At 36.7% G+C, this 20,880-nt stretch overlaps 1 protein-coding gene across 2 annotated transcripts in view; it reads right to left on the reverse strand.

Moving 5' to 3' along the window:
* Positions 1 to 395: 395 nt before the first annotated feature.
* Positions 396 to 20,880, reverse strand: part of ANXA10 (annexin A10) — a 77,922-nt gene continuing 57,437 nt past the window's right edge. For both annotated transcript variants that reach the window (XM_050789910.1, XM_050789911.1), the window contains exons 7-12: positions 9,973 to 10,026; positions 9,783 to 9,876; positions 8,452 to 8,547; positions 6,304 to 6,362; positions 3,408 to 3,530; positions 396 to 713 (exon numbers count right to left, since the gene is read on the reverse strand). In XM_050789910.1, coding sequence (XP_050645867.1) covers positions 645 to 713; positions 3,408 to 3,530; positions 6,304 to 6,362; positions 8,452 to 8,547; positions 9,783 to 9,876; positions 9,973 to 10,026 — 495 coding nt within the window. In that variant the 3' untranslated portion in view covers positions 396 to 644. The remainder of the gene's footprint in view (positions 714 to 3,407; positions 3,531 to 6,303; positions 6,363 to 8,451; positions 8,548 to 9,782; positions 9,877 to 9,972; positions 10,027 to 20,880) is intronic.

The following is a 20,880-nucleotide window of genomic DNA, read 5'->3' on the forward strand; positions in this document are numbered from 1 at the left end:
ACTTGGATTACAGGCACCTGCCACTATGCCTGGCTAATTTTTGTATTTTTAGTAGAGACGGGGTTTCACCATGTTGGTCAGGCTGGTCTGGAACTCATGACCTAGTGATCTGCTGGCCTTGGCCTCCCAAAGTGCTGGGATTATAGGCATGAACCACCATGCCCAGTTGCATTTTGCTGGTTTACATCTTTACTTATTTTTAAAGCCTGCTTTAGATGATCACTCTAGCTTTATCATAATTGTATAGGAGTCTCAAAAATTCCCCAAACAAGGATGGTCACGCTACATTTTCCTTGGTCTTTCAAATCATGATAAAGACAGCCTTGAGCAGACTCTCTTGTTGTAGGTTGTTCATGGTTCTCATTTAAATAAAATCTATTCCAATGCAATTTTTCTATTATGCCATCATGCATAATTTATTTAATTGCTGATTAGATAGTAGGCAAATTCAAGATATTAGGCAAATTCAGTATCATATACTTTCATTCATAGTTTTCTTTGGCTTAGAATAATTTCAAAGATAGAAGAGAAAATATGATTGTATAGTTTTGTTATAGGGCCGTGAATGGTACAAATTTATGAGAAAATCTCTATTTGGAAGTATCTAGAAAGAGGAGTGCACGATGCTCCAAGTCCTCTTCATTTTAGTAGTCCTCAGCATCACCAGCACAGATGGCAAGCAGTGCTTTCTCATAATGCCCTGAGGCAAAATTCTGAAAAGAAAAAATATATTTGAAATACAATGTCATAATAGTTCTAAAAAGGAAGCATAATTCCTCTGAACTGCACTATGAAAGAGCCATGGACCATTAGCCTTTCTAAATTTATTTACTTTTCTCATATAAAGATTTAACACGTCCTAAGTACTATTCCCACTGAAAGTTGTTAAAGAATGATGATCTGGTTAGAGTCAGTAGTATGTGGTTTGTATAAAGTTGGTTGAACCTGAATGTGTATTTATAAGAACAAAAACTTGCCTTAGAATAAAATATTCTCCTCAACTTTAGGAAGATGTGCCCTAATATTATTATTATGATTGTTATAAATGAATGTAGAATGTGGAGAACAAATGAATATGTCTCAAAAGATTTAAAAATGTTTATAATTATTAATGTAGTAATAATTCTACCTCAAGAAACATATATTTAAAAAGTTACTATCAATCATCGATAAGCACAAAGTTTTGTGCTAAAAATATATACACCATAATATTACGTATAATAGTGAAAAACTGAGAAGCAATGTATAATAATGTGAGGTAGTTTGTGTACTTTATAGCTTATACAGTAGAATACCATGATTCAGTAAAAATACTCTTTTACATAGCAAAACATATTATTATTTATATAGTTTTAGAAAATGACTGAAAGTACCTGTCTCAGTGTGTTCTGGCAGCTGTGACAAAAGTACCATAAACTGGGTGACTTATAAACAATAGGAATTTATTTCTAACAGCTCTAGAGGCTGGCAAGACCAAGACCAAGCAGATGTGGTGCCTGCTGAGTGCCTGTCTCTCACAGACAGCCTTCTTCTCATTCTAAGCTCACATGGCAGAAGGGACAAAGGTGATCTCTTCGGCCTATTTTATAAGGACATTAATCCCATTCATGGGCTCCACCTTCATGACCTAATCACCTCACAAAGGCCCCACCTCCTAATATCATCACTTTGCGGTTAGAATTTCAGCAGATACATTTTGGGGAGACACAAACCTGCAGGCCAAAGCAGCATAAAAATTTATTAATGATTATCTGTAGAAAATTAGGGCAATTTTAATTTTCTTATAATGGTCTTCTATAATTTCTATATTTTCCAAAATCAATGGTAGTAATAAATAAATATTATTATAAAATGTTTCTTTGTTAAGTATCAACTTTCATATTAAGGTGCTTTGGCACAAAGTCATGTAATGATAATTCAGTACTTTAAATGCACATAGTAAAGTTGCATTAATTACATTTTCATATTAGCAGACTTTGAGGCGGCTGTGATTAATTATAATAAGTGCCTAAGAACTAATTTATTCATTTAGAAAGTGAATTGTGCCATGCATTTCTCATCACTAAAAGAGTTTAGAGTTTTGAAGGTAGCTGTAGGAGAGTTTTATCAAAGAAGAAGGAATAAGATTTCTCTTAGCTGCTCCATCAACTCTTCCTCTTAGAAACCATTTCAGCTCTCCAGAGGCCTACGGTCTTCTGTGTTATGTGATCTCTTGGGCTTTAGGTTGCTTCTAGATTACTCTTTCAATAAACTAACGCACTGCTTCTTGCAATTACAAATTCCAGTAGAAAACAATGTGAACAAGGTAACAGCTCTTAGCTCTGGGCAAAATATAAGTTAAGCTCTATTCTCATGTCCCTGTGCTCGGCTTGGTTTAATGCTCTGCTTTCACCATCTCGAAATTCTTTAAACTTTTTTGAACAAGGTGCCAAGCATTTTTATTTCCCACTAGACTCTCAGTTAGGTAAATGGTCCTATATATTCCAAGAGTTCTTTGTTAGGTTTTATCAAAATGCAGTGTGAAGTTCAAAATATCAGAATGAAAACACTGGCTTGTTCAGTACTGAATCATTGCTCCTTTGCCCTTCAAGGGCTAAAGGGATAAGGATATGTAGAGTTGTACAGAGCTAGGAACATTAAGTCCCTCCGAATTAGCAGTTTATGATATTTGACTGACTGCCCTGCCTTCTATGACAATATGAGAGGAGAGCTGAACTGACTTAAGAAACCTCTTCACAAGTAATGCAGCCTTTTGCAATGTATATTTTTCCTGAGCCTGATCACATTTCAGAATTTAGCTCTTTAAGCACAATTATAGAGAATTAATATTTTACATGACTGCATCAATGCTTCTGGGTAAAACACATCAAAGAGGAATAAGTTCTGACGCTGAGGTAAAGGGTTTTCTTTTTTTCTTTTTTCTTTTTCTTTTTTCGAGACGCAGTCTCACTCTGTCGCCCAGGCTGGAGTGCAGTGGCGCGATCTCGGCTCACTGAAACCTCCGCCTCCCGGGTTCACGCGATTCTCCTGCCTCAGCCTTCCAAGTAGCTGGGACTACAGGCGCCCGCCACTACGCCCGGCTAATTTTTTCGTATTTTTAGTAGAGACGGGGTTTCACTGTGTTAGCCAGCATGGTCTCGATCTCCTGACCTCGTGATCCATCCGCCTCGGCCTCCCAAAGTGCTAGGATTACAGGCATGAGCCACCGCGCCCAGCCGAGGTAAAGGGTTTTCTAAGTTAGCACCTGTTGATGTTCTAAAGACTGTGTAGAGGAAAAAAGTAGGTTATCCCCGTCTGAACACTTACCTTTTTAGACTCTGCCATGAAGTTATTTGAATGAGAGCTTTTATCTCAGTTTCAAAAAGGAGGAAATGTGGGTCCAAATAAATCATGTGTTGGAGACTTACTCTGATATCATGAAATAGGGATTTTCCATATCGCTCTTTGTATCGTTTCCTTATGGTCAGCAGGTCTATTTCACTTCTGGCAATGATAATCCTGATTACAGTTTTATTATGGAAACCAAAGTCCTAAAAGATACAGAAAAGTGGGGGAAGTGAGAAGACAGCCTCTTAAAAGTCAGTCTGTCCCAAGTGGATACACCCCTTTTCCGTAGTCATTTTCTCTTCTTCCTGAGTTCTTTCAACAATGGCATCACCGGCTGTGGCTCAGATCCTGAGTGGCTCAGATCCTGAGTCATTTCTGTCGCTTCTCGCTCTCCCTTACTGCATGCTGACATTGAATTATTCTCTCCTATTTTCTGAATGCCTTGTGCTCTCTATTCCAGTGCCACCACCTTGATTCTGACCCTTATCATTTCACCCTGATTCTGCAATAGTTGCTCCCCCTTTTTAGTCTTGTCAACCTTCACACTGTCCCGCTCACACTGCATTATAAACTACAAATCTGATCCTGTGGTCCTTCTCGGTAAGAATTCTTCCTTGGAGGGGAAGACGTTCTGAGCTCTGTCAGATGGACATTGATTTGTGTAAGAGAGCAATAACATTTTAATTTTCTTTTCTGGTCATTATTGAGAAATTATAAAAATTAGAATTCTAAGTGCTTCAAATATTTGCTGATTTAAATTCAAATGCAGAAAAATACAAAATCAACGTCTGTATGCTAGCCCCCCAAATACTACACCCCCACAAATCAGTTCCAAATTGTCTTTCCAAACAGAGTAATCGTGACATCTAGTGGCCAGAAAACAGAATCTAATTTTTGAAGCCAAAATGTTTTGGATGTATATTACTAATAAACTTTTCCTAATTTGAGGTGGTTAAAATGAATGATCTAACCAAGTATTCAAATTTAAAATGTAGATCGTTCACTTTAGAGTGCACTGGAGAAGAACGCAGAATATAGCTTTGGTTCAGGAGTGATTAAAGCAGCTTTTTAACAAATATTTGACATTTGAGGTCTTCATGTATCAAAAATTACATTGCTTGAATATACAATCCTTCTCTGTTCCTACAGACCGCTTGTGAATACACATATCTTCCTTTTGCCTTATAACACATACACAGCAAAAATACAGTTTTCATGTATTATTAGAATAAGTAGCCTTGAATTTGTGCAAAATTGGAATCAAGGTAATTGTGATTATTTTCCCATAGTCATTCACAAGAGAAGCTTCATACTGTTGTTGTAGTGGTTGGTTATTTGAGAAAGAAACGATTGAAATCATCCTATAGCATTTCCCAATACACTATTTCAAATAAATGTTTAACCGAATCAACTGTTTCTCCCAGAAAATAGAATAAAAGAGAAGCAAGACTGTGAGCATTGATTTTCCTTTTGTGTTCTGGGGTTACCCAGGTTCTTCCTCTGCATAAATGAGAAATACATTGCAGAAGATATATAATAACATATTTCTGACTATTAACATATTTTCCCAGCATGCTGGCTACTTTTAAGAAGTATATCTGTTAAATTTACTTTGAGGATAAAACTGGTTATTAAAATTACTGTACTGTTGGATTTATTTTTAATCATTTTCTTTGAGTTTTCAAGGCTATGACATGTGTATAATCATCTGTATGAGGCTTCTTTCTTTTTCTTTTTCTCTCTCTTTTTTTTTTTTTTCAGACACAGTCTCCCTCTAAGGCCCAGGCTGGAGTGCAGTGGCTCTATCTCGGCTCACTGCAAGCTCCGCCTCCCGGGTTCACGCCTTTCTTCTGCTTCCACCTCCTGAGTAGCTGGGACTACAGGCACTTGCAACGACTGCCCGGCTAATTTTTTGTATTTTTAGTAGAGACGGGGTTTCACCGTGTTAGCCAGGATGGTCTCCATCTCCTGACCTTGTGATCCACCCGCCTCGGCCTCCCAAAGTGCTGGGATTACAGGCGTGAGCCGCCGCGCCCCGCCGAGACTTTCTTTTTCTAACTATGTGTCATGTATATATGGATAAGTTGTGCATTATGTGATGCACTTCAGTGTTTTTTAAAAAACGAATGCTCCAGGCCAGGTGCGATGGCTCACGCCTGTGGTCCCAGCACTCTGGGAGGCCGAGGCGGGCATATCACCAGGTCAGGAGATCGAGACCATCCTGGCTAACACGGTGAAACCCCATCTCTACTAAAAAAAACCCAAAAAACTAGCCGGGCGAGGTGGCGGGCGCCTGTAGTCCCAGCTACTCGGGAGGCTGAGGCAGGAGAATGGCGTGAACCCGGGAGGCGGAGCTTGCAGTGAGCCGAGATAGAGCCACTGCACTCCAGCCTGGGCGGCAGAGCGAGACTCCGTCTCAAAAAAAAAAAAAAAAAAAAAAAAAAATACATTCCCATTTAATTACAAAAATAGATTTAGACTTTATGGTTTTCTAGTTGTCACTTTAAATACTTTTTGAAAATAACACAATGTTTAAAAATATCCATTGATATAATTTCGTGTATTGAAACTTCAGGAACGTGGCAATTTCTTGCTGAGAGTTTGTAATATTTTGACATTTTCTGCTTACTGTCATATGTTTTGTACTTGCATAAGTCTGATGTGGGGATCTTTGGAAATATACAAAGACATTTGAATTTACCAGTTTCTGCAGATGTTAAATAACCTCTAAAGTACATGGGGATATATACCCCAAATATGGTTCCCTAAATTTGATACAGAAAGCAGAGCATTATTTTTATTGGATGTGTCTTATTTTTGGTGTCTAAACCATTTTGTTTTTCACTTGGGTGTATTTTCTTTGTACATACAAGTTCAAAAATGGTAATGAACATTTAAATGATGGAAGTAAATTTATCCTTTGACAAACAGACACAATTTCTGGAGAAATTTTAAAAATATATGAGTCTTACTTACATGAATTGCACTATATAATCTATAAGCAAAATAGGCTGGTTTGTCTCGAACACAGAGAACTAGGAGAAATCAGAGAGAGAAGAAACATTGAGAGTGAAAACATACATTTTCGTCAGAATTTGAGAAACAATAGCACTTTTCCTGTTACAATTCTTACATTGTATTATAATGTCAACACTTACAATAATGGTAACACTATAAGCCACAGGAAAAAAATATAAAGCAACAACATTATAATGAGTCATGCAGATTTTCACTTGATCTGTTTCTATCTGTTGGAACTCTTATTAGTTCCTTCATGTAGCCTAATGAAGAAAACTTTATCATCTTTATCTGAAAATTAAATCAAAAGAGCTTCAAAGAAACCTAGGTTATTACAACTATTATAGATTATTATTATCATCATTGTAGGATTCAATATGATATAGCTCCCATGTAATTTGTTCATCTATTTGAATACTATTTTTAGTAACTTATAGATTTGTGAGTAGACCTGAAGTCTCTGAAGGAGAAACTGTATGGACCACAACTGGTGTAGAACAGTTTTAGAAGTCATCTAATAAAAACTGCTAAGGCATTAGAACAGCCTAGAGAATGGTCAACAGTTATCCTTGCTGGAAGTCAGCTGATGATCATAAACTTTCAGTAATGTTTATTTGAATAGGTTAACAAATTAATACATGAATGGGTAATGTATGAGAGGCTATAATCTCTAGCCAGAATGAAATCATCATAACAGTGTTTCCCTAGTAGTTTAAGTAATGATTTTAGGTTGTGAGATTATACCCTCATCTTTTCTTTCATTTTTAATACATGAAACATCATAATCACTCTTGAGTCATAGTCTTTATAACCTCCTTCAAGGCAGTGACTTTTGCTGTTTTTGTTGTTTCGTTGTTCTATCTGTCGTGCCTAAGTCAGTGTCTAGAACAGTAGGTGCTCAATAAATGTCTACTGAGTGAATAAATCAGTTGAAATGTTTTCTGCCATTTATAATGTCCACCACTTCCTCTCTTATGCCCACTGCTTTGTGGCAGGGGTCTATAGTGGAAAGAAAGCTATCTTGAGATTCGGATATTATGAGTTTTAGTCATAACTTGGTTGCTAATCAGCTGATCGGCTTTGAGGCAGTCAGTTAATTTCCTTAGGCATTGTTTATAAAGTGAAGGATTTTGATGTGGTATGTGGTTATTAAATTTTGTAGAGAATTTTCTGGAATAAATGTGACATCCTCAGAAAAAAATACACAGTTATTAATAGTCATTTCTTGCATACTATTTTAGGGGCTTCATCAAACTGTTTTCATGGAACCCTAGCTTGAGACTTCTTTACTGGATAAGCTGCAAAAGTTCCTTAGTATCTCTCAACTGTCACACTCATGTATGCTTCTGCCATTCAAGGATGGAAAATCACAATATTCATTTATTCAACTAGTATCTAGGTGATTACTTGACTGTGCCTTCGATGGAGATATTTCACAATGACCCCCTTTGGTCGTCCCTGAAATGTGTGCTGTCAGCTCACAGCACAGTACGAGACAAAGGTAGTTCTATTGCACAGGTAGTTCTATTGCAGTTTTTCTGGATAAGTAGCCCTGTTTTGTCCTCTATGGAGGGATATTATTTCTTAGGAAGGAGCAAGAGGTGTGCCACTATCACAATAGCCTGAGGAAAATCACTACTTAGTAAATCTCTTTTATGGTAGGATTTACTCCTAAACCAAAATTTGTTAGTAATGGTCACTAAAAAATCCTTTACCTCCTAAAGAGAAGAGAAGCACACTGTTAAGTATTTATCTGCTCTTGAGCAAGGGAATGGAAGTCAGTAAAGATAAAATGGATTGAACAGTGTGAGAAGCCAATTCCGAAGAGAAAATACCTGAGAATGATGTGTTTTTCTGGTATGAAAGTTGAACTAGCTGTTGGGGGGGTATCAGTTCATTAAAGTCATCAGGTTGCCAGTTTAGTGCATTTTATTAGTAACTGATGTACTCTTCCACTATGGAGTTTACGTCCTTTTAAATAATAAAATTCAAGGGAAAAAATGACTCGATCAAGAGCTTACTCATGTGTCTTTAGTTCATTCAGAGCCGCTCAGCATTTATTAAGAAATAAAATGTCTGCTGTACTTCAAATAATTTATTACTTACCAATTGCAACCAACAGCTCCTGAAAGTATCCATCATAACATTCATTAATGGCATCTACCATGTCTTGCCCAGAAATATTTTGAAATTCCTGAAAAACTTCAACAAATTGATGTAATTCAAAGGAGATTTTGAAAATATTATAAATGTATAATATAAATATTAATTAGATTGTTACACATACTAAAAATCCATATTTTCCATAAAATAATTAAAAGTACTACTGCTACCAATTCTGTTTATTATAAATACCATTGAAACAAATATAGATACTCTTAGTAGAGTCATCATAAATCTTGAACTTCAAAGACCTGTTATTATTCTCTTCTCCTGGGGAACAAATGCCACCTCCAGTGAGACCCACTAACTCACTGCTGATTTAAATTGAGAGGAAGCACACAGCAAGCCATTATTTATGGACCAGTTATTTAGGACATATAGGCTTATGTCAACAACAAACTTCCTACTAGAGCTTAAATATGAGAATTAAGTGTAAAAGTCCTCTCTGTGATGATTAAAATAGCAGTCAAAGTATCTATAAAGAACATTCTGAGAAAGATGAAATCAACTTTATGGTTATAGACTAGAGTTTACTAATTTAGAATTGTGATAAATTAAGATTCCTTATTTCAAGAACTTAGTTATATGACTATCCCAGGCAACTTTAGTTCTCATCCATTCTTACTCAAAATTAGAAGCAAGAAGATGTCTTTTCATTATTATTATATGATTATCATTAAGACAGGTAATGTCTCTTATTGACTTGTAAAGTCCAGATGTGGGATTGGGGTAGGGTAGGCCATCTGTTGAAAATTTTCAGCCATTTGTGTATTTTATATAGAAAAAACAAAATTTGTTTTTAATAAAAGAAAAAGATATTGTAGTTTAGGGAATAAACAAAGGGCAAACTAACATGAGTGCACTCTCTAAAACCAATAAGGTTCTATCAATATTGCAGAAATCATGACATCAATAATAATGACCTTGATGCAGTATTGACTGGTTAAACTATATTTACTATACATTTTTGCAAGACAACATATACCTAGTAAGAAATAGCTAATATATTTGAATAAGTACTCCATCAAATACAGAGATAATTTTTAAAATGCTCAGTATTTGAAAGTTATTGGAAAAAATATTAAGGAAATACTTATCCCTTAGTAATGTCATTAAATAAGGCACATCTTATAAACAAAATTCAAAGTAAGTACCTTTGAGGTAACTGACTTTCCTCCATTTCCTTGTAATATATCATTTTTGTTTCTAGTAAACCACCTTCTTTTTGTTATATAATAGGCCGAGTAGCTGGAAAGAACCCAGTTCATAATTACCCAGCCACAGCTGCTGGTAGCTCTTGTTGCACAGGATCATTTGCAGCATGGTTTTGTGCTCCCCCGTCTTCTGCTGACAGGCTTCCCATAGGACCTGGAACATTAGCCAGCAGAGAAGTAGCATCAGAACCACTCCAGCCCATTTTAACCAAGGTTCTTTGCAATCAGTCTGAGAACTGGCTCTAGTTACCATTGCATCCTGAGCAGCCATAGCAGGGTCTGCATATCCTTCCTCTCTGGTCCCCTGTAAAGTAAGCACAGGTTTTCCATGTAAATGTTCTTAGTCAGCAACTCATATAGGATTAGTGGGACCAAAATCCTTGAACTACTAAATATTCTGATTGTTCCTAAGGAACTTCTATTATTATCTGGAGTAAGCGTTCATTTCCTGATTTCCTGAATACTTTAGAAGATAGTATATAAGGTGTTGTCTTAAAATGTGCATTATTTTATTTTACTTTTTCTTTGCAGCACTAGTAATGTTTGAAAGACATTGAGGCATTTTTCAGTTTTCCAAGTCTCTGTGCAGTATCTTCTCCCTTATCAAACTGAGTATCCACTGCCTGACCATGGCAGTGGCTGTTAGAAATGAGTGTTAACATTGTTAGAGCAAAAATGCAGAGAAAGTCCATCTCTGACTTGCACAATAGGACTTGTACAACAACAAAATAGTAATGAAATTCAGACTTTGTGCAGTTAGAATATTTTGTACATCTGTTTAACTCTCACTCCATTATCATTTAGAGAACAGACATGGTCCAGTTGATCATTTCAAACAGGAGGGAAGGGGCACTAACCAATGCAGGGAACATTGATTCCTGAGGGATATGAGGGCCAGTGGGGAGAAGGAGGTAGGGAGGCATGTTATCAGTCTAATGAACTGTTTCTTTTGGGTCCAGATATAGAGGGGAGGCTTTCTCTTCGCTCCAATTATGTTAAGAGAACACTGAAAGTACAGTAGTTTCTGCTTCTACCAATTTTTTTTTTTTTTTTTTTTTTTTTTTTTTTTTTGAGACAGGGCCTTGCTGCATTGCACAGGTTAGAATGCAGTGGCATGATCATAGTTCACTGTAATCTCGACCTCCTGGACTCCAGCAATCCTCCTGCCTCAGCCTCCCGGGTAGCTTGGACCACAGGCATGTACCACCATGATTGGCTAATTTTTTTTCTCAGAAAGGGGATCTCACCATATTGACAAGGTGGGCTGGTCTTGAACTCCTGGCCTCAAGCGCTTCTTCTGTGTCAGCCTCTCAAAATGTTGGGGTGACAGGCATAAGCCACTGTGCCTAGCTCTATCATCTTTTAGGACACTAGAAACAGCCACAGTGCAGTGAACCCAGTGAGACAGCAAGATTGGGCACAGGGAGGTCTTGAACACAACTTCCTTGAATAAACCTCAATCCCTAAGTAGTATGAATGGGATCCCAAATTTCTTACATGTGGAGGAACTTGCAATCTAGCTGAGAACCTGTGGGGAAGCTTGCCAGATTGAGTTTATGACCATGGCAGGGACAGTGTTTCAGCAGTCAAGGGCTATAGGATAGACCACATTGACTTGAACTGTGTGGGAGACACAGCTAGACCTTTGGGGGAGTCTCCAGCTCCCGTGAGAGTAAAGGTGAGGCTAAATCATCCTGAAAGGTTACTCTGACCAAACTGGTCAGTTTGGCTTTGACCAAAGTGAGACAGAGAAAAGATCATAAATTAAATCAGTGGCTTATCTTGGCAGCTAACACTGATAAATGCTCATATGCTTGTCATTGACACCTCATATGTTCTTGTCCAGAATTGCCAAGAATTGCTATTCCATAGTCAAGACCGGCAAAAATGTGGGCAATATCTTGATCTAAGGACACAGTGACCTTCCTGTTCCCAAGATATTTCATTAACCACACACACACCTCTCTACCAATTACCTTCTTAGAGAGAAAGGAGGAGGATGGCCAAAATCTGAGAGTCAGATACTTAACCCAATAAAAGTAGGAATGAGATTGAACATGCACCCACATTCACTATTCGAAGTATTACAGAGATTAAATTTGCCACTTTAGATTAAATATTAGGGCTTTTTTTCTTGATAACAAAAAGCTAGAGGCATATGAGAAAGTGCAATTTATTCGCAAAGAAATAAGAAAGCTACCATTTGTGAGTAAATGTGTAGCCCTGGAACATTTAATGTTTAATCATAACTCTAAAGTTGTATGTGCCCTAAAGGTAAACAACTGATGGGAAATAGGCATGAGTTTGTCAGTCACATTTCTTCTTCAATTTCCTTTGCTTAAAATACCAAGAGACTAAGGCTGCACATATGCAATTCTTAATTTGAAATCTGTGTATTAAATTAAAGGAGTGAATAATGTTATTGAGTGGTAGGACTCTGGGTGTTATTTTCAAATCATGGAAATGTTGAGGTGCAGGTACCTTAAAAGTTCCACCTCATATTTTGGAGACAAAAATTAGAGATATTAAGTGAATTGCCCAAGGTCTGATTGTTAGAGAAGAATGTTTATTAAATTTCAGTGGCATTTCTGACTCTGAGGTCTGGTTTTCATACTCTTCCCTTAGCCTAAATAACTTACTATTTTTACACAATATGCTCTGGCTCCCTTTCAAATTCTCTATGATTTTAATTTATACCAAGTAACAAACAATTGAAAACAATGTGCTATATCTTCTGTGACTTTATGCCATTTATTTAATAACATACATTTGTGGTCATTCTTAGTCTTCATCTTATTTAATCTATCAGTAGGGTTTGGTATAATTGCCACTCTCTTCTTCTTGCTATACTTTCATCACTTGGCTTCCAGGATCCTGCAATCTATTTTATTTTATTGGTTACTCCTCAGTCTTGTGAACTGGTTTCTCTTCTTTTCAATCTCTTACTTTTGGAAGGTCCAGGTAGTCAGTCTTTGATCATCTTTTTGTCTGTATTTACATTTCTTCTCTTGATAATGTTGTCTACTCAGGTGGCTTTAAATTTCATCTATATTGTAATGATACCCATTTATCTTACCCATTTATTTATTTACATCTCTAGCAAAGATCTGTCATCTGAACTTCAAGTATGAACATTCCAATTGCGAAGTCAGCATCTCCACTTGATTTTCTAATATACATATCAGGTTTAGCATGTTGAAAATCCAATGCCTTGACTCCCTCCACCTCAAACTCTTTCTACAGTCCGTCTTCCACACTGCACTTCATCCTTTCTGTTGCTCAGACTAAGAAACTGAGAGTCACATTTGATTCCATTTTCTTCGGCCTTTTCAAAGCCCACATCCAAGTCCTCAGGAAATAATATAGACACTGCCTGCAAAATGACACAGCATTTTTTTCTGTGCATTTTGCCAGTTGGAGGCCTCCGTGGCTGGCAATGCTCCTGCCTGGGCCTTGCTCGCCCTGGGCTTGTGGCAGGAGGTACCCTGCCCATTCAGCCTATTGGGCTGTGTTTGATATGCAACCTGGCCTGGATCCCATGGCCGCTGTGACTGCACACTCAGCCCACAGAGTGAGGGGGTGTGTGAGTGAGCAAGCATGGGGTGCAGCTGGCTGCTTCAATCGCTGGCACAGGTGCAGGCTCCATGTGGGGCTTGTGGCTGGACCAGGCATGTCATAAGTGACTCCAGTGTCCAGATGAAGGGGACATGGTGGTGCCTGAAAACTTACAGATGCCTGGTAAATGGCGGGTGTGAGCTATTTTAGTTCCACCATCCACAGCCTGACTTAAGGGGGCATGTGCAGCCAAGCAGCTCCTTCTCGCCTTGCTTGGTGAGTGGGAAGGCAGTGCTACAGGGCTGCAGCTCTATTCCCACTCGCTGTTTGGCAGGTCCCAAGTTCTTGCCCCACATCCAAGGAGAATGAGGTTACACTGACAGCCAGTGGTGAACAAGGCGAAGAGTCTTGTTGAGTGAAGAAACAGCTCTCAGCAGAAAAGGAGACCCAAGCTGGGCAGCCCCCTTACCCAAAGTCAGGTAGTTCCCCCCCCACCACCCAAAAGCGGACAGTCCCCTGGTCTGGCTGAGTCCAGGGTTTTTATGGGCTCAGAACGGGGGCATATGTGCTGATTGGTTTGTTAGTATGTAAAAAAGGCTAAAAAGATGCACCACTCAAAGATGGGCACAACAGGGTCAAAAACCAATTAGGGAAGGGTAGGAATGTGTAAAATAGGTGAAGGGTGGGGATCAACCAGAGGAAAGCACCTCACATGGGAAGAGTGGTTTTCAATCCGGTCTGTGGATTTTTCTGAGACTTGTAGATGGGTTTTCGGCTTTAAACTGTGTTTGGTGTGAAGGTTGGGTTTCACCGCCCCTATCTGCCTAAAGATTTATCTGTCTCCTGCTGCTATTTAAAATACATCCAGAAACTGGGAACTTACCACCACTGCCAATGCTCTCGTATGGGTCCAAGTTAATATTACGGGTAGCTTTACTGCTGAAGCAGCCTCCTTACAGGCTTCTGTTTCTACCTTTGTCTCCCTGTAGTCTTTTCTCAGCATAGCAGCTATTGTGAATATTTTAAAGTATAAGACCACATTCCTTCACTAAAGACCCAGCAATGACTTACCTCATATCCATTTCACTCAAAGGAAAAGCCAAAGTCCTTCAAATGGCTTCAGGATTTGACATAATCTTACCACGTGCTACTTCTCTGAATTCACTTACTATGATAGTAGGTTTCCTTTGCTTGCTCAGAGGCCACCAACTGGCCTTCTTGCTACCCATTAGCTTTTTCTAACCTTACATTTTTCTCTAGCTATACTCTTTACTTGGAACATCCTATCACATTGATTTATTTGTTAACTCATTCTTTTATCCATATTTTTGCTCAAATCTCATCTTCTCAATGAAGCCTACACTGACCAACCTATATAATATGGCAGGAGGGGCACAGCGGCTCATGCCTGTAATCCCAACACTTTGGGAGGCTGAGGTGGGTGGACATCATCAGGTCAGGAGTTCAAGACCAGCCTGGCCAACATGGTGAAGCCCCATCTCTACTAAAAATACAAAAATTAGCCAGGCCTGGTGGCAGGCACCTGTAATCCCAGCTACTTGGAAGGCTGAGGCAGGAGAATTGCTTGAACCCAGGAGGTGGAGGTTGCAGTGAGCCGAGATTGTGCCATTGCACTCCAGCCTGGGTGACAAGAGCAAAACTCTGCCTCAAAAAAAAGAAAAACAAATGGCAACCTACCCATTATGCTCAGCCCTACAATATGTCTCCCTGTTACTCTGTTCTGCCATATCTTTCATCAACCTTCTAATATTTTATATAATGCACCTATTTATTAAATTTATGTTTAATTGTCCATATTCTCTTGCTAGAATGTAAACATCTTAAGGGCTGGGATCTTTGTCTCTTCTGTTCACCAATCATTCCCAATTATCTAAAATCATGATTGGCACATGGTAGGCACTCAAGAAATGTTAGTTGGAAAAGTAAAGAAATAACTTTAGATAGCAGACTTCAAAGATGCATCAGTGGATGTGGGAAGATTTTCTGGATTATTGATATTTTCTTAGTGACCTTCAGCCTTTATAGCTAAGTAAGCTCCGCCCTTGCAAAGTTTGTGAGAAATATTTAAGAATTTTCTGCAACTTTACATATCTGAAATATTGTGTGGAAAGATAATTGTTTTGGATATTTAACCTGAAATGGTGCTTATCTGTTTATTTTCCTATGCAGCTAATTGCCAAGAGCACTTTAAGCACACTGGTGGATTTAAACAATGTGAATAAGTAAGATTGTGATTTGGCTTTGACAAAGGCAGAGTCAAGCTGGCTTTGTCATGTAAAGGGCCTGAGATGGCCACGTGGTATGTTTAATTGATGTAAATACCAGAAAATGGCATCAATGAGTACAGAATTTAGTTTAAGGGCATGATAAACATGGGAAGGGAAGAAATTAAAAGAAATAAGATGTGAGTGAAAATATTTGGAGGCGATAAATTGATTACAGATGATTATTGAAAGCTGTCGGCAATAACACTCCCAGAGGCCTCATTGTACGAGTTCAACAAACTGTCAAAGGAGAATCCTGAAAGCCAAGGTAAGGAGTAAGTATCCAATTGGGTAGTTTCCATTCTCTCTTTTCCTAAAAACATTTATCATTTCCAGTGTGATTTGCACATATTGATTAATTAATCTCTAAGTGACTAATTTTTCATTATTTGACAGATAATTAGATCTTTCATAAATCTGTGTAATAAAAGCATGCAGGAAGCATTGTGAGCCAGTTTAATAATTGGCATTAGTTTTCAAGAAGAATGTGTTCCAGTTCAGTTGTTTCCTTATTAGAAATCATCCTGTCAGGAAACACTTTATAGATAAAGTAAGAGATCTTCTCTTCTGGAAAATATGACAATGATTTTTAACACTAGCCATTTCATAAAATCCTAAGGCTCCTATGCTCCAATTACTCCAGTCTCTATTAATTCAAAAAACTGGGTGTGTCTGAATTTTAGTGACATTAAAAATTTGAAAACCGTGGGTCAGCTTTCCTTTGATTCTAAAAGTGAAGGTGCATAGGGAGGTAGAGGACTTGATTATAACAACCAAAGAGTTAGAGAATATTTGTGTTGGAAAGGAATTGAAAGAAGGACGAGCTCATATCCTTTAATTTACAGAGTAAAAACCTGAATCTCATAAAAGGTTAAGTGATACATCCAAAGATACAAAACTGATGGGAGAGATTTGATTACACTGTGTCCCACAGTTATCCACTAGGAACTCACCAGCTCCAAATTTCACTTCCCTTCAGGAAGAAACTCCATTTCTTTTTGTAAAATATCTAGACGGATTCCCTCTAAAATGGTGTACACCACAGACTATGATGAAGAGAAGTGATGGACTTTTACAATCCCATTATTCACTTTACATCTTTCCCAATATTCTGAATTTACTGATCGAAAACCTAAGTCAGTGGTTTCAAACTGAGGAGCCATTAATGTAGAAATGAGAAGCCAATAGAAAATCTTCGAACTATTTAACAATCTAAGAGAAGTCATACATTTTAGTAACAGTATAAATTATCATGGAACTTCTGATTTTCAAAGAGACTATTATTAAAGGAGATTATATTAAGTTTTTTAATAGTTTGTTACCTCTGTTTTCTATTATGAGTTAAATAATCTGTATGAAATATGTATTATTGTATTTTTGTGTATTTTACATTTTAAGGAAAATGTACTGTGAAACTTTATAAGTATATATTAATGTTAAAGTAATAAAGTTAATTAATTTTATTAATTTTCCTTGGTTTCTTATGAAATGTAAGTCTTGACACTTTTTGGTATTCTATGTTGAAAGGAAAATTTTACTATACTTAAAAGTTGTTCCAAGGTTAAATACTCATACATATATTTAATGTTCCAATTCTGGAAATCAAACTTAAGAAGTAACACTTTTGGTGGAACCACAAACTGAAAAGAGTCTTGGGTCCTGAATCATGGTTTGGAGAAGAGCTTTATGCCTATTAGGAACCAAAAGCCTAAAACTCTAAGCTTAAAACACAAGCAATAAAATGGTGATTCTGTCCTGTCTGTAGTATACAGGATTAGCTTTTTCTATTAAGATAAATCTAGGAAATAAAGTTGTGTGTGGAAGCAATAAAAATCTGAGCTATTCATACATGTAATTCATAGAAATTTACAAGTGCTATGTTTTTTGAAAATTTTAATGAAATATATAAATAGGAAAATCAAATTAAAAATTCAAGTTGATGTTGTATTTAAAAAAGTAATAGTTCATCCTATACATTCAGAATCCAAATTAGGTAAAAACCAGTGATAAAATATTTAAACTATATGTATATCTATTCAAATATTATTATATATACAAATACTCATGTACATACCCTATCATTAATAAAGCATATTGTTTAATTTTAGGGAAAAAATAACTACAATTGAGAATAAAATTGATTGCACTATTATATCCAAAAAATCACCATTCACTGATTATTTTTTCCCTTGTGATTTATTTTCCCTCATGTTTCATTTTCAGAACTTGTGTTTTCCCCTGAAATACAAGAATGTTTGCTTTATAAAAATACACTGTGATCCTAATCCTTAGATGTCAGTTATTTTAGGTGGTTTATAGCTCAACAGCTCAACCTTTAAGGAGGTGCAGAATGCTAAGAGGGTTTGAGTTTTGATCGTTGACATTTTACCAAATAGAAGTAGAATTGGAGTGGAACCAAATGGGGTTGGAGGTAGGCGCAATACAATTCAACAGCATAGGTATAGTGCATCTAGGCCTGACTTCATGTCAGCCCTTTCATTAAGTAGACCTGTAATGTCAGGCACACCACTTAACCTCTCTAACCTTAAGTCTTCTCATCTCTAAGCAGAGGGGATATTGCCAGTTGGGTTTCTTGGGAAGCTGCCTTTGAGACAGACATCAGCATATAGCCTGTTAATGATGGAATGTTCTTGGGATCAACACCTATGGGAGGGAGGGAACAGAGCAGGATCTGGCTGTGATGTAGTCCTAATGGAATTAAATGAAGTCCTTAGGAAAATAATTTTCTTCCTACTAAACAGCTTACTTTTTTTTTTTTTTTTTTTTGACAGAGTCTTGCTCTGTCACCCAGGCTGGAGTACAGTGGCCTGATTTTGGCTCACTGCAACCTCCACCTCCTGGGTTCAAGCAATTCTTCTGCCTCAGCCTCTCGAGTAGCTGGGAATACAGGTGCATACCACCAGGCCCAGCTAAGTTTTGTATTTTTAGTAGAAATGGAGTTTCACCATATTGGCTAGGCTGGTCTTGAACTCCTGACTTTGTGATCCGCCCTCCCAAAGTGCCATGATTACAGACACGAGCCAGCGTGCCCAGCCACATTTTTCTTAAATGAATTGAAATACATTTGTAGGTAGATATTAAAAAAATAAAAACTTGTTTGATGTTAGGATTTATAATGGTTTATAATGGAACTGTTGGCTTCACTCTGTTAGGGGTAATACCTGTGCCAAGAATCTCTGAGTGGAAACTGTTGCTTTAATTTATATTATTGTAGCAACATTATTGTAAAATTACCTTTTATTTTGAAAAAAATTTTTAATTAAAATTAATCTTATAAAATGCAAAAGTTAGAAAATATTCAATTGGCATCTTGTCAAGTGAGATTATTTTAAAATAGTAATTATTATTGCAAATGTATTTTTCTACAAATGACTTCAACTTCTGTTACAAATTAAAATGAGCTTACACCTACATTTTACCAGAAGCTTCAGTTTGTACTATGAAAAACCAAATTATCTTTTCTCCACTGAGATGGATAAACCTGCAGATGAAAATCTTAGAATAGGATGATTTACTGAGGGTGGTGACATGGGAGTTTTATGAACTTTGCAGACAAACCACAGAAATCCAAATCAAACTAAGCCAAACCAAAACCAAACACAACAAAGCAAATTCTTGATATTAATTAAAATGTGATATAAAATTGAAATTTTTAATTGAAGGGTCAATGAGTTTACTTGGTAATATGCCACATTTTCCAACTAATTTCTGTCAGCCCTTTCATTAAGTAGACCTGTAATAATGTCAGGCACACCACTTACCCTCTCTAAGCTTAAGTCTCCTCATCTCTACACAGAGGGGACATTGCTAGTTGGGTTTCCTGGGAAGCTGCCTTTTAAATAGAGATCAGCATACAGCCTGTTAATGATGGAATGTTCTTGGGATCAACACCTATGGGAGGGAGGGAATAGAAACTGAACGATTTGAAAGACTCCGATCAGCCCAAATGACCAGTCTTTCTTCAATGTGGGAAAGGTAATACTTAGCTTCCTCAGCAGTTTTTTGTGGAAGATTGCTTTATTCCTAATGCAAAATTGACAATGGCTTGAGTGCATACATGTATGCACACACACAGACACACACATGCACACACAAAGGATAAAAAAGGATTAGAATTTGTATTGCTTAGCAATGAATGGCATTATTAGTTTAAATTATAAGTTTGTATTCCAGTCTGGCATATATATATATATATATATATATATATATATATATATATATATTCATTCTTTAATTGAATATTTAATTGAAATTATATTACATGTTACAAAGTTTTAAATTATATTAAAACATTTTTAATTACAATAAGCACACATTAAAGGAAATTATATCCCCTGGGTTTCAATATGTTAATCCACTCCAAATGAGGAAAATAGCAAAATAAATAATAAGAAAAAAAGGGAAAATAAGTATTAATTTAAACTTGCACACTGTCACTGATATTTTAGAGGAACAAGTTATCATTAAGAACCATTTTCTTTAACTATTTTCTGTATTCAGACTAGTTCTAGACAGGGTAGAAACAATTATTAACTTTAGCTTTTTGGCATGAAATGATATAACACTAACTTCAGAAATATAAAGTTATCTTTTTTACATATTTGTAGAATAGAAATTAGGAATCTCTTTAAACATTTAAAAATTGGCAATTTTGTGGGAAATCAGCCTATGGTATGGGTTTATTTTCCTGATTGATTGGGGAATTTTCTGCACTTGTTTCCTGACTTGAATGCTTCCTTACTTGAATGTTTCTTTGTTTCTGTTCATTCTGTGACAGGAGCTAAGACACCAAGAATTCAATGTAGCAGCACTCATTGCTAAAATGTGACTATTAAGAGATTCTGAGCAATAAAATAAAATTCTTCTTAATAGCATTTTCCTGCCTAAATATATGTTCCTTTCCTTCTGGTGAATTTTCTCATAGTTTCTTGTATTCTTCAGCATATAGTAACAATACAATATACTGTACTAATAATACTATATATGCACATATAATAGTACATATATATGTGCATATATAGTATTATTAGTAAATGTACATATATACTGCATTATTAGTACATAAATATACAGATATGTACATATATACATACCAATCAGGGTATGTCTGATTGATTTGATCAATACAAACTCAAAAAGAGGAATGGGATTATAGAAATTAAAGAAATGCTAAGAAGGAAAACTGGTTTTTATCTTGAACAAATCAAGTTCTCTTAAGTCACAAGTGAGGTACTCACCACAAATGAGTGGTAAATTATGTGCAATTTAAAAAACTTCCTGATCATCTCACATTCTGC

This window comes from Macaca thibetana, chromosome 5, assembly GCF_024542745.1.
Source record: "Macaca thibetana thibetana isolate TM-01 chromosome 5, ASM2454274v1, whole genome shotgun sequence".
Lineage (NCBI taxonomy): Eukaryota > Metazoa > Chordata > Mammalia > Primates > Cercopithecidae > Macaca > Macaca thibetana.